Raw genomic sequence first — 20,049 nt, forward strand, 5'->3', positions numbered from 1 at the left:
TGTTTTATGAGAGGCTGAAGAAGATAAGAGGGTGAAGCGGAGTATGTAAACTATTCTACAGTAGATGGATATCAGGGAGGTACAGGGGAAATAAATACCTGCTACTACGCTTGGCACGTGCTCTGGCATAGTATGCTTCGTAGGATTTTGGTTTCAATTCAAGCGCCTTTGTAGCAAACTCCTCAGCCATCCCAAAGTCCTGAGAGCAATAACAAGTGATCCATGAGTCAGATACTTCCAGAATATTACTGGGGTAAAACAGAGGTAATGTTATAGGTACAGTACTATAATGCTTATCACCTATACTTTTACCATACTTTACACTATTACATATAGATAATATACTATAGATGACCCATGGGGCTCTTGTCAAAAGTAGGGCACAAGGGTGCCATCTGTGATGCATCCATGGTCAGAGCCCGCCAACTCACGTTCATTTTTCTCCGACATCGGGACAGATTGAGGAAGATGGACACTTTGAGCTCCCTGAAAGTCTTGAGGTCCTCACTGAAGCCTTCACGGGGGAACTTTTTGAGGGCGTACTGATAGCGCTGTGCTGCCTCCTTAACTTTCCCTTTCTTTTGAACACACCGACACACACACGTTATTCATACAAGACAGACATATAGGTCTTATTGAACATTAAAACAAAACAAGTTGTATAGCACTTGAGGATAAATACATCTGTAAAAGTGTAATAAAATATATAATGATAACATTTTATTTATTTGATGTATAGATATATTTTCTTTCTTATACAGTATGTATTAATATCTTTCATCAATAGTTGACTGTCCTTCCTCAGATTCGGATAGGGCCTCCTGATCTCACTTTGTAGAAGCCGTCTCCCTCCTCAATCAGCTTGCTCAGTAGGATGATCATGATGTCGGGTTTGGAGGTAGCCATGGCCCACGTGGCTGGACCTGAAGAACACAGGATGAGAAAGAAAGGAGTGAGAGAAGCAGGGAAAGATACAAAGAAAATAGTTGTTTTTGAGTCACAGTAAACACACAACAACTGACAAGAACAACAAACAAAATGGCAGGAATGACAGATAGGCAGACGTCTGTCCGCTGCAGAGAAAATGAAGCTATTCTCTTTCTAAAGTCTATTGCTCTAGGTAGAGGAGTACACTGTAGGGACAATATCCCAGCCAAAAGGGTAGAAATGTGAAAGATTGCAAAATACAAAAATGATGCGGCTGGTAAAGACTGAGTCACTCCCAATCTAATTGTCTTACATCAGGTGGCTTCACTCCTACGCGACGCTCGTCCCTCAACCGCCAGTCAGTGCAGGCGGAATCATCGTGCTATCTGACGCAAGACAATTAACCTAACGAGGATAGCTCTCTGCAGAAAGCAACACTTGAAACCCATTTACACAGAGACTAGAGAGATGAGGACAAGGTTGGTGTGTTTCTTGCATGACGAAAAGACTAGGCAAGCAGGAGACAGGAGAGCTCTGCAGACCAGGGCAAGGGTGAGGCAACGGTAGAGGAAGTAGGTAGGAACAGGACTTCTGACTGGCCTAGCTGACACTGAGGAACGTTTCAGAAGAATGAACAATGCACAGTAGAATCATCTGAACTGTGGATAGTGGAGAAAAGGCATTACAGACGCATGCAGTTCCCCTGGTGATCATTACCAAGTGAAGGTATAGGAGGGGTTCATCATGCATCTGTGAGATGGAAATAAGAAAACACCTTGATACAATGTAGTATGCTGGAGGCTGGGCATGCTGTCATATGATAACCAACCGGAATGTGAACATCTACCTCTAAATAAAACCAGTCCAAGTAATAGTTAGGACGGGATTCAATCTGATCGCGGATTATAGGCATTGTAGCTTTTAAAGCCAAATTATGACTGAGCCAACATATGCAGTGTTTACAGTGAATGGGATCTCCACGAACGCGGGAACATTGCCTTTAAAAGTTGCAATGCCTATAACCCACAATAGGATTGAAAACCGGCCTCAGTGATAATAGTAATACCTGAGTGTTATTTCTCAGTATGGGGTTTGCTGACACTTAGCCTGCTGTCTAAGTGGCCTGCTGACACTTAGACCATAACGACACAAACAACACAGAAAGAGATAGGGCTGTCAAAATGCCTGCTGGGGTGAGATGTCGACAGCCTTGGGATTACCTCTGGGCCGACTGGGCAGCGTCTGACATCCTGGTACCGCAGAGAGATCAAGGGGGAGGGAGAGGTCATGAGCGAGGGAGGAAGTGAGTGTTGGGGGAGGGGGGGGGGGGGGGGGGGGGGGCGGAGAGCAGCGTGCCAGAGTAATCAAAGGAGAAAAAACAGAAAAAGGTGCGTGGGAGAGAGAGGACAAGTGGAAAAAAACAGAAAGAGAAAAAGGAGGTGGTGGAAGATGAGGTGTGAGAGAAGGAACAGAAAAAGCAGCAGTGAGAAGTGGGGGTAAGTGCCCCAGCAGAAAGAAAGAGACACAGGAAGAAAAAAAACATACTGCCAGTGCTAACCACCTGTCGAGAGAGAAAGAATGAGAGAGCAGAGAGAGATAGAAAGAAAGAACTATAGATAAAGAAAGAAAAAAAGAAAGAACCAGAGAGCTGAGAGAGAGGAAGAGACAGAGACAACATGAAAGAGAAAGAATACAGGATACACGGTAACAGTAGAACAACAAAGACAGATAAAGACCTGAGGAGTGACTAGCCAGAGAGAACAGAGAAAAGCTGCAGTACGGTACAGCAGCGGGGTGGGGTGGGGGGGGGGGGTCAATACAGTAGCAGTGGGGGTTTAGCTGTTAGCTCAGCTCCAAAGAGAATTCTGGTCAAAGTACTATAGTACCAGTCAAAAGTTTGGACACACCCACTCATTCAAGGGTTTTTCTTTATTTTAAATATTTTCTACATTGTAGAATAATAGCGAAGACACCAAAACTATGACATAACACATTTGGAATCATGTAGTATCCAAAAAAGTATTTTATATTTCAGATTCTTCAAAGTAGCCACCCTGTGCCTTGATGACATCTTTGCACACTCTTGGCATTCTTTCAACCAGCTTAACCTGGAATGCTTTTCCAACAGTCTTGAAGGAGTTCCCACATATGCTGAGCACTAGTTGGCTGCTTTTCCCTCACTATGCGGTCCAACTCATCCCAAACCATTTCACTTGGGTTGAGGTCGGATGATTGTGGAGGCCAGGTCATCTGATGCAGCACTCCATCACTCTCCTTCTTGGTCAAATAGCCCTTACACAGCCTGGAGGTGTGTTGGGTCATTGTCCTGTTGAACAACAAATGATAGTCCCACTAAGCGCAAACCAGATGGGATGGTGTATTGCTGCAGAATGCTGTGGAAGCCATGCTGGTTAAGTGTGCTTTGAATTCTAAATAAATCACAGACAGTGTCACCAGCAATGCACCCCACACCATCACACCTCCTCCTCCATGCTTCACGGTGGGAACCACATATTTGGAGATCGTCCGTTCGCCTACTCTGCTTCTCACAAAGACATGGCGGTTGGAACCAAAAATCTCAAATTTGGACTCATCAGACCAAAGGACAGATTTCTACCACTCTAATGTCCATTGCTCGTGTTTCTTGGCCCAAGTAAGTCTCTTCTTCTTATTGGTGTTCTTTAGTAGTGGTTTCTTTGCAGAAATTCGACCATGAAGGCCTGATTCACACAGTCTCCTCTGAACAGTTGATGTTGAGATGTGTCTGTTACTTGAACTCTGTGAAGCATTTATTTGGGCTGCAATCTGAGGTGCAGTAATCAAAATATATTTTGATTTGTTTAACACTTTTTTGGTTACAACATGATTCCATATGTGTTATTTCATAGTTTGATGTCTTCACTATTATTCTACAATGTAGAACATAGTAAAAATAAAGAAAAACCCTGGAATGAATATGTGTCCAAACTTTTGACGAGTACAGTATATAAGAAATAGGATGCATTTCTGTATTTCTGTGTCATCCTACTGTATGCATGAATACTCTTTGTATTGTGTCTCAATATCAGATAGTCAAGTGTAAAATAATAAATACAACTGTTAACAGTCAAAATATCCTGTTGAACTGTGGAGAGAAATGGGTTATTTTCCAGGAGAGGTATTTCATTCACTGTCTACATACAAGTCCTGTTTGCGTCTCAAATGGCACCATATTCCCCACATAGTGCACTACCTTTGACCAGGGCCAATTAGGTGCAATTTGGGACAGCCCCTGCCCAAAATCTATTGGCCTTCAGTCTAACACTAAGTCCATTCTCCATACCTATTTTGGCTCCCTTCTTGAGCAGGGCAACCACCACGGAGGTGTTCCTGCAACCCACGGCCCGGTCCAGAGGACGCATCCCACTGTAGTCCACATGCTCTATCATCGCCCCCTGGTCCACTAGAAACTGGACCTGAGAGGACAGACAGCAGAAGAATGGAAAAGGGGCGAGGAGGGAGAAATGTAGTGATTCAAATTACAGTATATTCATTAGAGTAGAATCATAGGATGGTACTACAATTTGGGAGAGTTACTGCTCGCAAAATATACACAAATATAACTATACTTGAACACATCGGGATAGACAAAAGACCTACAATACAAGTGTGTCTCTTTTGTTCCTAATGTTGTCCATCCAAATCAAAACAAACTTTATTTGTCACATGCGCCCGAATAAAACAAGTGTAGACCTTACCGTGAAATGCTTATTAACAATCCCTTAACCAAAAGTGCAGTTCAAGAAGAGTTAAGAAAATATTTAACAAATAAACTAAAGTAAAAAATTACAAAAAGTAACACAATAACATAACAATACTGAGGCTGTATACAGGGGGTACCGGTACCAAGACAGTGTTCGGGGGTACAGGTTAGAGGTAATTTGTACATGTAGGTAGGGGTGAAGTGACTATGCATAGATAATAAACAGCGAGTAGCAGCAGTGTACAAAACAAATGGGGAGTCAATGTAATAGTCCGGTGGCCATTTTATTAATTGTTCAGCATTCTTATGGCTTGGGGGTAGAAGCTGTTAAGGAGCCTTTTGGTCCTAGATTTGGTGCTCCGGTACCACTTGCCGTGCGGAAGCAGAGAAAAGAGTCTATCACTTGGGTGACTGGAGTGTCTGACAATTGTATGGGCTTTCCTCTGACACCGCCTATTATATAGGTCCTGGATTGCAGGAAACTTCGCCCCAGTGATGTACTGGGCCGAACGCACTACCCTCTGTAGCACCATACAGTCAGATGCCGAGCAGTTGCCATACCAGGCGGTGATGCAACCGGTCAGGATGCTTTATGGTGCAGCTGTAGAATGTTTTGAGGATCTGGGGACCCATGCCAAATCTGTTCAGTCTCCTGAGGGGAAAAGGGTGTTGTCGTGCCCTCTTGATGACTGTCTAGGTGTGTTTGAACCATGATAGATCATTCGTGATGTGGACACCAAGGAACTTGAAACTCTCGACCAGCTCCATTACACCCCCATTGATGTTAATGGGGGCCTGTTCGGCCCGCCTTTTTCTGTAGTCCACAATCTGCTCCTTTGTCTTGCTCACATTGAGGGAGAGGTTGTTATTCTGGCACCATACTGCCAGTTCTCTGACCTCATCCCTATAGGCTGTCTCATCATTGTCGGTGATCAGGCCTACCACTGTTGTCGTCAGCAAACTTAATGATGGTGTTGGAGTCGTTGGTGAACAGGGAGTACAGGAGGGGACTAAGTACACACCTCTGAAGGACCCCAGTTTTGAGGATCAGCGTGGCAGATGTATTGTTGCCTACCCTTACCACCTGGGGGCAGCCCGTCAGGAAGTCCAGGATCCAGTTGCAGAGGAAGGTGTTTAGTCTCAGGGTCCTTAGCTTAGTGATGAGCTTTGTGGGAACTATGGTGTTGAACGCTGAGCTGTAGTCAATGAACAGCACTCTCACAAAGGTGCTCCTTTTGTCCAGGTGGGAAAGGGCAGTGTGGAGTGCGATTGAGGTTGCGTCATCTGTGGATCTGTTGGGGCGGTATGCGAATTGGAGTGGGTCTATGGTATCCGGGAGGATGCTGTTGATGTGAGCCATGACCAGCCTTTCAAAGCACTTCATGGCTACTGACGTGAGTGCTATGGGGCAGTAATAATTTAGGCAGGTTACCTTCACTTCCTTGTGCAAAGGGACTATGGTGGTCTGCTTGAAATATGTAGGCATTATAGACTCAGTAATAGGTTGAAAATGTCAGTGAAGACACTTGCCAGTTGGTCCGCGCATGCATTGAGTACACGTCCTGGTAATCCATCTGGACATCTGGATAGTTTTCAAGCCCTGCCACATCCAACGAGCATCAGAGCCGCCAGTGTAGTAGGATTCAATCTTAATCCTGTATTGACGCTTTGCTTGTTTGATGGTTCGTCTGAGGGCATAGCGGGATTTCTTATAGGTGTCCGGATTAGTGTCCCGCTCCTTGAAAGAGGCAGCTCTAGCCTTTAGCTAGGTGCGGATGTTGCCTGTAATCCATGGCTTCTGGTTGGGATATGTATGTATGATCACTGTGGGAGCGACGTCGTCGATGCACTTTTTGATGAAGCCGATGACTGAGGTGATATACTCCTCAATGCCATTGGATGAATCCCGGAACATATTCCAGTCTGTTCTAGCAAAACAGTCCTGTAGCTTAGCATCCGCGTCATCTGACCACTTCCGTATTGAGCGAGTCACTGGTACTTCTTGCTTTAGTCATTGCTTGTAAGCAGGAATCAGGAGGATAGATTTATGGTAAGATTTGCCAAATGGAGGGTGAGGGAGAGCTTTGTATGCGTCTCTGTGTGTGGAGTAAAGGTGGTCAAGTTTTTTTCCTCTGGTTGCACATGTGAAATGCTGGTAAAAATTTGGTAAAACTGATTTCAGTTTGCCTGCATTATAGTCCCAGGCCACTAGGAGTGCCGCTTCTGGGTGAGCATTTTCTTGTTTGCTTATGGCCTAGAGTTGGTTGAGTGCAGTCTTCGTGCCAGCATCGGTCTGTGGTGGTAAATAGACGGCTACGTTTAATAGAGTTGAGAACTCTCTTGGTAGATTGTGTGATCTACAGCTTATCATAAGGTACTCTACCTCAGGCGAGCAATACCGCGAGACTTCTTTAATATTAGACATCACGCACCAGCTGTTATTGACAAAAAGACACACACCTCCACCCCTCGTCTTACCAGCCGTAGCTTCTCTGTGCTGCCGGTGCATTGAAAATCCCTCCAGCTCTATATTATCCGTGTCGTCGTTCAGCCACGACTCATGAAACATAAGATATTACTGTTCTTAATGTCCCGTTGGTAGGATAATCGTAATCGTAGGTCATCAATTTTATTTTCCAATGATGGCAAGTAGACTTGATGGCAGTGGGAGTTTACACGCTTGCCTACAGATTCTCAAAAGGCAGCCCGATCTGCGTCCTCTTTTCCTCTGTCTTTTCCTCACGCAAATGACGGGGATCTGGGCCTGTTCCCGGGGGAGAATTATAAACTCACCACCTCCGAGTCCCCGTAGAAGGCAGCCAGGTCGAGGGGCGTGCGTCCGTTCTTATCAGCGTGGTCCGTAGCAGCCCCCCTCTCCACCAGACAGCGCACCACTGGCAGGTGTCCCTTCAGACATGCCCAGCTCAGAGCCGTTAACCCTTCCTTGTCCATTAGAGGTAGGGATGCACCTGGCAGAGGGGTCAGGGATTAGAGGTCAGCATTGGGAGTCAAAGGTCAATTGGTAAAATAAAGTACCATCAATGCTTTGGTGATTGTATTTAACAAAGTAATGATGAAAAAAAGTAATTGAGAGTTATATAATTCAAAGGATGAAAGGACAGCAGGTCAAAGACAATGTAAATGACAAGGACATGAGTGGATGTTTTCTTCCTCCTGACCCTCACCCTGTGCCAGTAGGAACTCCACAGTGCCCAGGTGACCCTCTGAGGCAGCCATCATCAGAGGGGTTCGGCTTTGCTTGTCAGCCAAGTTCACGTCTGCTCCGTGAGTAAGGAGTAGGTCCACGATCTGAGAGAGGACAACACTATAGTTACCATCCAGTACACAACTGTTTGTTTTTGTCAACATTGCCGTTCGATCTCTCTTTGTCTGATTTGACTGTTTTACCCATTTCCTATCTTCTACATTGTGGATTAATAGTGAAGACATCAAAACTATTAAAGAACACATATGGAATCATGTAGTAACCAAAAAAGTGTTAAACAAATCAAAATATATTTTATATTTGAGTTTCTTCATATTAGCCACCCTTTGCCTTTGACAGCTTTGCACACTCTTGGCATTCTCTCAACCAGCTTCATGAGGTAGTCACCTGGAATGCATTTCAATTAACAGATGGGCCTTGTTAAAAGTTAATTTGTGGAATTGATTTCCTTCTTAATGCATTTGAGCCAATCAGTTATGTTGTGACAAGGTAGGGGTGGTACACAGAAGATAGCCCTATTTGGTTAAAAACAAAGTCCCTATTATGACAAGAACAGCTCAAATAAGCAAAGAGAAATGACAGTCCATCATTACTTTAAGACATGGGGCGGCAGGTAGCCTAGTGGTTAGAGCGTTGGGCCAGTAACAGAAAGGTTGCTAGATCGAATACCAAAATAAATAAAAATAATTAAATAAAAATGAAGGTCAGGTGACTGACTACCTCATGAAGTTGATTGTGATAATGCAAAGTTGTCATCAAGGCAAAGTGTGGCTACTTATATATATATTTTGATTTGTTTAACACTTTTTTGGTTACTACATGATTCCATATGTGTTATTTCATAGTTTTGATGTCTTCACTATTATTCTACAGTGTAGAAAATATTTAAAATAAAGAAAAGAAAAACACTTGAATGAGTAAGTGTGTCCTAACTTTTGACTGGAACTGCACACACACACACACACACACACACACACACACACACACACATTGCTCATCCTAATATTTCTATATTTCTATAATTCTATTATTTTTGATTTGTGTGTATTGTTAGATATTACTGCACTGTTGGAGCTCGGAACACAAGCTTTTACCTACACCAGCAATAACATCTGCGAAATATGTATATAAGACCAATACAATTTGATGTGATTTGCGATATGACATGGGTGCACAAAGTAAACAGAATAGTGAGTCAATTTCCACAGCAACTAAGAGAGTTGAAGCGCGAGGCTAAACTTCTCAGCTGTTTAGGGTCTCATCCCTACCACGCTACCACGAAGTGAACCCATGCACATGTGCAGATACTGTGTGTGACAATGTGAGAGGGAAGTCTTTTCATCTCGCTCATCGCAACATCTGTGGTGCTGCTCGTAGCAACGTCAGTTTTCTGAGTCTACAGCACCTTCAATATGAAGTGTTCTGTGTTATGGGCCCTGGTCAAAAGTAGTGCACTATAAAGGGTAAACTCAGCCTCACCTGCCAGTTTCCCTGTCGGACAGCACTGAACAGGGGCACGATGCCTCGTCTGTTGGGCTGAGCCACCACTGCTCCCTGCTCCAGCAGTAGTCTGCAGACGTCTAGCTTCCCCCGGCCCGCCGCTGCCGTCAGAGCTTCAGGGAGAGGATCAGTCATGTCATACAACACAAGTATTTAACATTTTTTTTTACACTTGATCATTCTAAGACTGACAGTTATTGTGTGTGAGTCATGTGTTAGTATGCAGATTGTATAGTAAGTGGATGTGAAATGGAGAGTGGGGACACACAGGGCAGGGGTGAGTAACACACAACACAACATACAGGGAGTTATATTGGAGTTATATGTGTTATATATATCGCAACATACTCCCCTATAAAGGTATGAGACATGTTCGACATTAAAACAGTGTTTTATAACTCTGACCTCACTACAGATGAACACAAGAGAAGTAGCGAAAGAGGGAGGAGAGAAAGGAGAGAACATGTGTTGTGGGGGTAGACAGTCGTGTGCATTTATGCATTTAACTGATTGAGTCATACAAGTATTGTTCCCAACAGGACAGAGAGAGTAAAGGGTCACACAGGGATCAGCCAGTAAAAAATACTTTATCATTATAAGACTTACAGTCATTATGTGTGTCATTTGTTAGTATGCAGACAGAGTGGAGGGTGGGAGTAGACAGACAGACAGACAGTAGACACTGGTAGATAGACAGACCGTAGACAGACCATAGACAGACAGACCGTAGACAGACAGACAGTAACATCTATGGATTTAACTGACTGAGTTATATTAGTATTGAGAGAGAGAGTGAGAGTCATATTAGTATAGAGAGATAGTCATATTAGTATAGAGAGAGAGATAGTCATATTAGTATTGAGAGAGAGAGAGAGAGAGAGTCATATTAGTATAGAGAGATAGAGTCATATTAGTATAGAGAGAGATAGTCATATTAGTATTGAGAGATAGAGTCATATTAGTATAGAGAGAGAGAGAGAGTCATATTAGTATTGAGAGAGAGAGTGAGAGTCATATTAGTTTTGAAAGAGAGTCATTAGTATTGAGAGAGAGAGAGTCATATTAGTATTGAGAGAGAGAGAGTCATATTAGTATTGAGAGATAGCGTCATATTAGTATAGAGAGAGAGCGAGTCATATTAGTATTGAGAGAGAGATTCATATTAGTATTGAGAGAGAAAGAGTCATATTAGTATTGAGAGATAGAGTCATATTAGTATAGAGAGAGAGCGAGCGAGTCATATTAGTATTGAGAGAGAGAGAGAGAGAGCGAGATTCATATTAGTATTGAGAGAGAGAGTGAGAGTCATATTAGTATAAAGAGAGAGTGAGAGTCATATTAGTATTGAGAGAGAGAGCGATAGTCATATTAGTATTGAGAGAGAGAGTGATTCATATTAGTATAGAGAGAGAGCGAGAGTCATATTAGTATATAGAGAGAGAGAGAGAGTCATATTAGTATAGAGAGAGAGTGAGAGTGAGCGTCATATTAGTATAGAGAGAGAGAGAGTGAGTCATATTAGTATAGAGAGAGAGCGAGTCATATTAGTATAGAGAGAGAGAGTGAGAGTCATATTAGTATAGAGAGAGAGAGAGTGAGAGTCATATTAGTATAGAGAGAGAGTGAGAGTCATATTAGTATAGAGAGAGAGTGAGAGTCATATTAGTATAGAGAGAGAGAGAGAGAGTGAGAGTCATATTAGTATTGAGAGAGAGTGAGAATCATATTAGTATAGAGAGAGAGCGAGAGTCATATTAGTATTGAGAGATAGAGAGAGCGAGAGTCATATTAGTATATAGAGAGAGAGCGAGAGTCATATTAGTATTGAGAGATAAAGAGAGTCATATTAGTATAGAGAGAGAGTCATATTAGTATTGAGAGATAGAGAGAGCGAGAGTCATATTAGTATTGAGAGAGAGAGAGTCATATTAGTATAGAGAGAGAGAGAGAGTCATATTAGTATTGAGAGAGAGTCATATTAGTATAGAGAGAGAGCAGGAGTTATATTAGTATTGAGAGAGAGTGTCATATTAGTTAAGAGAGAGAGCGAGAGTCATATTAGTATAGAGAGAGAGAGCGAGAGTCATATTAGTATAGAGAGAGAGAGTCATATTAGTATAGAGAGAGAGTGCGAGAGAGAATCGGCTCTAACAGTAATAGCTTGATTTTTCTCAATCTTTCCAATCCACATGTGGGAACCACATAGTCATAGTTGAGCACCCCAGAGCAGAGCAGACCCCCCCCCCCCCACACACACACACACACTCTCCCTCTAAGACTAGCTCTGAGCTCTGCCCTGCCCTGTCTGTCTGTGCTCCAATGACACCACTGCACTGTCTGTCTGTCTGACATCAGCCAGTGTCTGTTTGGCGCAGCAGCAGCAGAAACAGCAGAGCAAATCTCTCTCTTTCATATCCGCACTGCAGCCCTCGCTCTATGGGTCTGCTCAAAACCCTCTGTCATGACTTGTCTGATTTAAGACAATTTATTAACATGTTCTATCTAAGTGTAGTGATCTACAACTCATCTTTAGCCCAGACTAAGCATCGGTTTAGAATTCAAGTGTCAAACCTAAAGCCACTGACACCTAATGATTCTACCTTAGGAAACAGCGCTGTAAAAATGGACAGGCTAAAACAAAATAGTTTCCTGGGTTGAAAACAATCTCCACAAGGCTGCGGACTGTATCTGAAGACCTTTTTAAAAAGAGTATGACGAGAGGCCTTAGCATACCAGTCTCTCCCCACAGGGTGTCGAAGTTGTTAATCTGAGCACGTTCCACCTCCTCCTCATCCTTCTCTGGCAGGTCCAGCAGGTAGGACGCAATCTGTTGGAAATAATGATACATATTACACCTCCCAAAATATCACTAGTGTGAGTGGCATGCAATACTAGTAGGATCGCATAGGGATAAACAATGAATTGCTGTCCAGTCCACACACTGCAGGGAAATTACCCAGACTAAAAAATCTAATATATATTCTTAGCTCTACAAAACTGTCAGCTGGGTAAGTGAGGTCTACAGTATACCCAAGTAATCTATTTCACAAAATATTCCAAGTAAGGAGATTTGCAGGGAGGCCTACCTCTGTGTATCCCATGCGGGAGGCCTACATCTGTGTATCCCATGCGGGAGGCCTACCTCTGTGTATCCCATGCGGGAGGCCTACCTCTGTGTATCCCATGCGGGAGGCCTACCTCTGTGTATCCCATGCGGGAGGCCTACCTCTGTGTATCCCATGCTAGCTGCAGCGATGAGGGCTTGCTGGATGGCATGGCTCTTGCTGAAGGCTCCTTGCTGCTGCTGTTGTGGTTGTCCCATGGCCCAGTCCCACTGGATAAGGAACTTGACCATCTCCATGTGGCCCCTGAGAGCTGCATGCACCACGGCACACTGACCATTCTTATCCAGGTGGTCCACCTGTTGATGGACACACACACACACAAAGATGGTCAATCCCCATTCGTCCATAGAACATATCCATAGATAGAGATGAATCTACAAACACACACTGCACCCTCTCTTCCCCCTCTCACCTTGGCTCTCCTGCGACACAGTGTGTTGACTATAGCCATGTGTCCCCCAGAGGCAGCGTAGCCCAGTGGGGTGAGACCGCTCTCTGAGGGCTGGTCTACAGAGGCTCCGTATTCCAACAGCAGCCCCACCATGTCAATGTAACCCAGGTGGGCATGCACACACAGCACCGGGGCGTTGTTCAAAACCTCTGTACGGTAGTTCACGTTGGCACCACCGAGCATCAGCAACCGGCTCACCTGGACACAGACAGATTTCACACAGTGTTAGACACAGAGAAAAACAACTGTAGCAAAAGTAGAGTTTAATTTATCAGTAGGAACAGCCCCTCAGGCGAGTTGGTTGGCCCCCTGTCAAAGGGAGAGCTGAAACCCTGATGAAGGCAGCATAGCTGTCCAAACGCTGGTATCTATGGAGCCATGAGTGTGAGGCTTTTGTTTTCAAATGGAAAGCAGTACCTTGATGTTAAGAGGGAAAAGCAGCAGTGTTGTAGTACTCAAGTCCGGTCTCGAGACCACATACTCAAGTGTATCGGTCTTGTCTCGGTGTCGGTTACACTCGTACTCGGTCGTGACTCTGTCTCAGACAGTGAGGACTCCTGATTTCTTACCGAAATGTCTTCCCGAAACACTCCTTTCTTAAAACATTAATACAGTATCTTAACGGCCTTTATATATATTATAGACTTGTTTTCTCAGTGGTGAACCTATAGGTCTTCAGTGTGACAGGTTAGGACAGTGCTGAAGCTATAGACCTTCAGTGTGACAGGTTACTACAGTGGTGAACCTATAGGTCTTCAGTGTGACAGGTTAGGACAGTGGTGAAGCTATAGACCTTCAGTGTGACAGGTTAGTACAGTGGTGAACCTATAGGTCTTCAGTGTGTGACAGTGGTGAACCTATAGAACTTCCGTGTGACAGGTTAGTACAGTGGTGAACCTATAGGTCTTCAGTGTGTGACAGTGGTGAACCTATAGGTCTTCAGTGTGTGACAGGTTAGTACAGTGGTGAACCTATAGGTCTTCAGTGTGTGACAGTGGTGAACCTATAGACCTTTAGTGAGTGACAGGTTAGGACAGTGGTGAACCAATAGACCTTCAGTGTGACAGGTTAGTATAGTGGTGAACCTATAGGTCTTCAGTGTGACAGGTTAGTACAGTGGTGAACCTATAGGTCTTCAGTGTGACAGGTTAGTACAGTGGTGAACCTATAGGTCTTCAGTGTGTGACAGGTTAGTACAGTGGTGAAACTATAGGTATTCAGTGTGTGACAGTGGTGAACCTATAGACCTTTAGTGAGTGACAGGTTAGGACAGTGGTGAACCTATAGACCTTCAGTGTGACAGGTTAGTATAGTGGTGAACCTATAGGTCTTCAGTGTGTGACAGTGGTGAACCTATAGGCCTTCAGTGGTGAACCTATAGGTCTTCAGTGTGACAGGTTAGGACAGTGGTGAACCTATAGGTCTTCAGTGTGACAGGTTAGTATAGTGGTGAACCTATAGGTCTTCAGTGTGTGACAGTGGTGAACCTATAGGCCTTCAGTGGTGAACCTATAGGTCTTCAGTGTGACAGGTTAGGACAGTGGTGAACCTATAGGTCTTCAGTGGTGAACCTATAGGCCTTCAGTGTGACAGGTTAGTACAGTGGTGAACCTATAGGTCTTCAGTGTGACAGGTTAGTACAGTGGTGAACCTATAGGTCTTCAATGTGGCAGGTTAGTACAGTGGTGAACCTATAGGTCTTCAGTATGTGACAGGTTTGTGATTCTGAAAGGACAGCAACCATAATACCAGCGCACTCATGTAGGAGAGTGCACTTCTTGTAAAACAAGAAGGCTATACGCAGGTATAAGCCGTATACCCAGGTTATTTTCAGTGGGAATTGTGTATACTGACTTCTTCATCCATACTGATGCGTATCAAAGTAGTGTAGTGAAGGTATACAATTTATGTAGTACAATAGAGAAATCATGCACAATGTAGCCTACACAATCACAAAGCACATTAAATATATTCACATGTGCACTGCACACAATCTAGTTTCAGAAGAATATCATCTGCAGGCAGCAAGTGTGTGCAGTTCTCAACTGGTTTTGGCATGGAGCAGCTCACAGAAGTATGACATTGGTAGCCGGTAAGGTAGGAAAGACGTTTCAACTTATGATATCTAACAGTAAATGCTAACTAAGACAGCAATGGGTATGCAAACCAGGTATTGAAAAAGTTTAGTCCGAAGTGTTGGTTAGTAGGCTATTTGTGATATGCAATTGTCATCATGCGCTGTTTTCATCAGGGGCGTAAACGTGGAAGTGCCTGTGTGGACAAAGGCCAACCCACTGGGGAGCCAGGCCCTGTCAGGCCCATCCAATCAGATTGATGTGGTTTAAACATTGTTGTGGACTTAGACCATCACATTTTTGTATTTTATTTATATTTTAAGTATGATTTTGAGAGTGAAAATCTGAAAAATCTGTAGGAAAACGAATAAAAAAAAACTGGAAAACAGGATGTTCCACACAGGGTGACTTTCCTTCGCTGGGCGGGAACGTTTGGGGAAAATTAGAGTATACCCATTTCTCCAGGCACCACTACACCACTGCATAGGGCTGATGGAAAGACAGCAGTCACACACAGCATGATGTTAAATCACCACTACACCACTGCATAGGGCTGATGGAAAGACAGCAGTCACACACTTCATGTTGTTAAATCCCCACTACACCACTGCATAGGGCCGATGTGAAGACTGCAGTCACACACAGCATGATGTTAAATCACCACTACACCACTGCATAGGGCCGATGGAAAGACAATCACACACAGCATGATGTTAAATCACCACTACACCACTGCATAGGGCCGATGGAAAGACAATCACACACAGCATGATGTTAAATCACCACTACACCACTGCATAGGGCCGATGGAAAGACAATCACACACAGAATGATGTTAAAGGATAAGCAGTCCATAAACTCAGACATAATAAGCCAGTAGGTCCCAATCATAAGAATACAAAAACACAACCATTAAGCATTTCCCAATTGAAATTATTTGAAACTATTTCTTCCCATTGAAAAAAACATTAATTAGAATCATTAGAAACCCCTTTTGGAATTATGTTAGCACAGTTTAAAACTGTTGTGCTGATTAAAGAAGCAATACAACTGGCCTTCTTTAGACTAATTGAGAGTCTGGAGCATAAGCATTTGTGGGTTTGATTACAGGCTCAAAATGGCCAGAAACAAATAACTTTCTCCTGAAACTCATCAGTCTATTCTTATTCTGAGAAATGAAGGCTATTCCATGCGAAAAATTGCCAAGAAACTGAAGATCTCGTACAACGCTGTGTACTACTCCCTTCACAGAACAGCGCAAACTGTCCCTAACAAGAATAGAAAGAGGAGTGGGAGGCCCCGGTGCACAACTGAGCAAAAGGACTAGTACATTAGAGTGTCTAGTCTGATAAATATCCACCTCACAAGTCCTCAACTGGCAGCTTCATTAAATAATAGATTAAGATAACACAGACACTGGACAGAGCAAGTCTGCCTAGATGGCCAGCATCCCAGAGTCGCCTCTTCACTGTTACAATATTAATTAACAATGTCTACATTGTATTTCTGAACAATTTGATGTTATTTTAATGGAGAAAAAAAATATTTTTTCTTTCAAAAACAAGGACATTTCTAAGTGACCCCAAACTTTTGAACAGTAGTGTATGTAGCATGCTAAAAACACAGAGCCTAACGCTAGCTAGCTGCTAGGAGGATGTCAAGCCATTGGAAGAGTGGGTAAGTGGGTCATATCGTTTTTCGATGGCTATACACAGCTAGAGATGCAGGTGTGGTTAGCTAGCAAGAACTTCAACAAATGTTATCCAGTTAGCATATCTCTTGCGCATGCAAAATTCACTCTGGCTATCTACTACGATTTCAGAGCACTTTCATCTGAAATTGCCAGAGCGCAGAACAACTGATGAATTTACAAAAGCACAACACCTGCTGAATATGACCGGTGTCAGCAAACGTAGACAAAAAAAAGTGCTCTAGATAACATGTAAACAGTCTAACCTGCTCAGCTATGGCAAGTAAAATGGTCAGAGTGAGGTGTTCTCTCATTTGTGTCTGGAAGTAGCAAGCTAGCCAGTTAGCTTGGGTGCTTGGTTGGGACAAGCATGCACTGGAAGGCAAGCTGCAGAAGGGTGAAGAGGCTACAATTCCCCATTGTTTATCAGTGCAATTTTGACAGACAACTAGCAGAAAAAGTTTGAGAGGGTTTATCTGATGTTCCTTCATTAGATTTTAGCTAATCTTGCTCTGGCTAGCATTAGTTGATATTGTTGTTGCTGATGTACATAACTGAGGGAGAGAGAGCCTTTTCATGGTTGTTTGATCAATAGGACTGTACGTTCCCACATGTAAGAGGACTCCAGTGGTGTTTGCATATTTGCAGAAATCCATTCAGGTATATTTTGTGGCTTTTGGCGAATGTGTTCTATGGCTTGTTTGTATAAAAGCCTACTGTAGCTCTGATTGGCAATAGCGCACCAGTCTGTGTAGACTCCGGTTCTGGACAAAACAGATGTTTTTATTCGGTTTCATTTACTGCAGTGTCTATTCATTGTCCAAATGCATGGCTCCTTTCCCACACTACATTGCTATAGAATTTTCACAAATGCCTTAGTATATATAATTCCCAAACATTCTAAGAATTTATGAAAATGTGAAAATGACCATATCTAAGTGGTAGCTTGTCAGAACATTTTTGAAAAGTGTCATTCTTCCTGGGTGTGTATATTAACATATTCTAATGAGATTTAGCAACAACATCCTCTTTGATAACACCTGCTGCAGCTGCTGAAAACTAGCCAACAACAAAAGCTAGCTAGCGAGACCGTGGGAAAATTACTGCTCGCTATTGCGCAGTGACCTGTTGGCCTTCAAGAAGGCAGACGTTTCCATACGTTTTTGTAAAATCGGTCCCACCCATTAAGTAAAAATGTGATTGGTTGATTCCACCGTCACTCCAAAATGTTGCCCTAATACAGTTGAATGGCAGATGCCTTTATCTAGCTTCCGATGACCTAGCCAATAGCTGACTTAGCTAGCTAGATTTATCTCCCCAGAGACTAGCAAAGAAAAATCCTGATAGGATAGTTTTTCTCTTCAGTGTTAACCCTTTCATTTCCAACAAAAACTGAAGAGATTAAATCAGATCATTATTATAATCATTATTTTATAAATCCTTAGCCCTTTTCTGAAGGTGTAGAAGGCTCATTGTGCTCCACTGTGTTTGGGTTAGTAATATTTGTATAGTGGCTCTATTTGCCTTCAGCAGCATTTATTCGCTATTCTGAATGTCTAAAGAATCCATATGTTGTTCTGAAATATGAACACAGAAATATTGGACATTTTGAACTCTTATTATGGTGGGGATTTGACAAAATTGCAATTATGATCTTGAACTCGCATTTTTCTGGTCTCGGTCTTGACTCTGTCTCTGACCCCTCTTCCCCCGCCCGGTCTAGGTCTTGACTCGGTCTCAGCCTCCCTCGAGTCTTGGTCTAGACTCGGACTCGACTTGCTCCGGTCTTGAATCGGTCTCACTTTAGGTGGTCTTGAAGACAACACTGAAAAGCAGTACGTTACCTTGATGATAAGAGTTAAAAGGGAAAAGCACAGGCTCTGTCGTAACCGGCCGCGACCGGGAGGTCCGTGGGGCGACGCACAATTGGCCTAGCGTCGTCCGGGTTAGGGAAGGCTTGGCCGGTAGGGAGGTCCTTGTCTCATCGCGCACCAGCGACTCCTGTGGCAGGCTGGGCGCAGTGCACGCTAACCAAGGTTGCCAAGTGCACAGTGTTTCCTCCGACACATTGGTGCGGCTGGCTTCCGGGTTGGATGCGTGCTGTGTTAAGAAGCAGTGCGGCTTGGTTGGGTTGCAGTGCGGCTTGGTTGGGTTGTGTATCGGAGGACGCATGACTTTCAACCTTCACGGGAGTTGTAGCGATGAGACAAGATAGTATCTACTAAAAACAATTGGATTCCATGAAATTGGGGAGAAAAAAAAGGGTAATAAATAAATAAATAAATAAAAATGTAAAGAAAAGGGAAAAGCAGTAAGTTACCTTGATGTTAAGAAGGAAAAGCAGTAATTTACCCTGATGTTAAGAGTTAAGAAGGAAAAGCAGTAAGTTACATTGATGTTAAGAGTGTAGAGGTTAAAGCAGTACCTTGATGTTAGGAGTGTACAGGTTTCTAAGTGAGGACAGAGCAGTGGACAGGCCTTCTGTGCTGTAGGAAACCCACAGCCCCTGGAGGATGGACGAGGAAACCCCAACCTTCTTGCTTAGGCCCTGAAATATAGACATAATTTGAGCTGTCACTGCTTTGAGTTGTGCTGTGTGCATATGAAAGTGTGTGTGTGTGTGTGTGAGTCTGTGTGCGTGTCTGTAGGCAGTGTGGTTAGGTGAACCTTGAAGATGTGTGCTTTGAGGATGTGGTGTCCCAGTTCAATGGTCTGCTGTCGGTTCAGCTTGGTCTCCTGGCGAGAGAACCAGAAGGCTAGCAGGGTGTGGCCACTCCTACAGGGAGACAGGGAGGAACATAAACCATGAGCTTCTGCACAAATAGTTAGGGTTAGTAGATAGTTAGATGTAATGTTGTTGACAGTTAGTTGAACATGCTTATTCCTGTTAATTCCCTAATGATTATAGGAAACGTCTAACCGTGATTTCTGGAAAAGCTAGGAATTTGGGGAATTTTTTGCAACTCTATCCAAGACTACATCAGTCTCTCATATAGTACCCACCCCCTACACACCAGGAGACCCATCCACCCACTGACCTGGGGTCACACAAGAACTTGGTTTTCTCCCCCTCCTCCCTCCAGATCAGCCACTCCCTGAAGGATGGGTGAACAAACATCCTGGTCCCGTCCCTCCTCTTGACCAGGAACATGGCTAGGTTGTCTACGCGCTGTGTGAAGTCCTCCCAGTCCAGCATACCCTGCAGCAAAGAGGGTGAAACCAAGAAACTTAGCTTCTTAGCTGTGCACATGCCCAGGAGCTTTGCTAAGGCTGTTCTTTTTCACGGGCACTATCGTTGCTATCCGGTAAACAA

At 43.6% G+C, this 20,049-nt stretch overlaps 1 protein-coding gene across 16 annotated transcripts in view; it reads right to left on the reverse strand.

The window, feature by feature from the left end:
- The window catches only part of tanc2b (tetratricopeptide repeat, ankyrin repeat and coiled-coil containing 2b), a 218,719-nt gene that overhangs the window by 5,268 nt on the left and 193,402 nt on the right, over positions 1–20,049 (reverse strand). For 11 of the 16 annotated variants that reach the window (XM_090212876.1, XM_021576270.3, XM_021576268.3 and 8 more), the window contains 14 exons: positions 19,775–19,935; positions 19,404–19,512; positions 19,162–19,284; positions 12,933–13,169; positions 12,622–12,816; positions 12,129–12,222; positions 9,375–9,508; positions 7,855–7,978; positions 7,463–7,638; positions 4,250–4,382; positions 2,148–2,177; positions 832–923; positions 432–578; positions 99–199 (listed from right to left, as the gene is read on the reverse strand). In XM_090212876.1, coding sequence (XP_090069002.1) covers positions 99–199; positions 432–578; positions 832–923; positions 2,148–2,177; positions 4,250–4,382; positions 7,463–7,638; positions 7,855–7,978; positions 9,375–9,508; positions 12,129–12,222; positions 12,622–12,816; positions 12,933–13,169; positions 19,162–19,284; positions 19,404–19,512; positions 19,775–19,935 — 1,856 coding nt within the window. The remainder of the gene's footprint in view (positions 1–98; positions 200–431; positions 579–831; positions 924–2,147; positions 2,178–4,249; positions 4,383–7,462; positions 7,639–7,854; positions 7,979–9,374; positions 9,509–12,128; positions 12,223–12,621; positions 12,817–12,932; positions 13,170–19,161; positions 19,285–19,403; positions 19,513–19,774; positions 19,936–20,049) is intronic. The other 5 variants (XM_090212875.1, XM_021576269.3, XM_021576267.3 and 2 more) reach the window with 1 other exon arrangement.

The sequence above is a fragment of the Oncorhynchus mykiss genome, chromosome 20, assembly GCF_057628025.1.
Source record: "Oncorhynchus mykiss isolate SJ-2025 chromosome 20, ASM5762802v1, whole genome shotgun sequence".
NCBI classification, from domain to species: domain Eukaryota; kingdom Metazoa; phylum Chordata; class Actinopteri; order Salmoniformes; family Salmonidae; genus Oncorhynchus; species Oncorhynchus mykiss.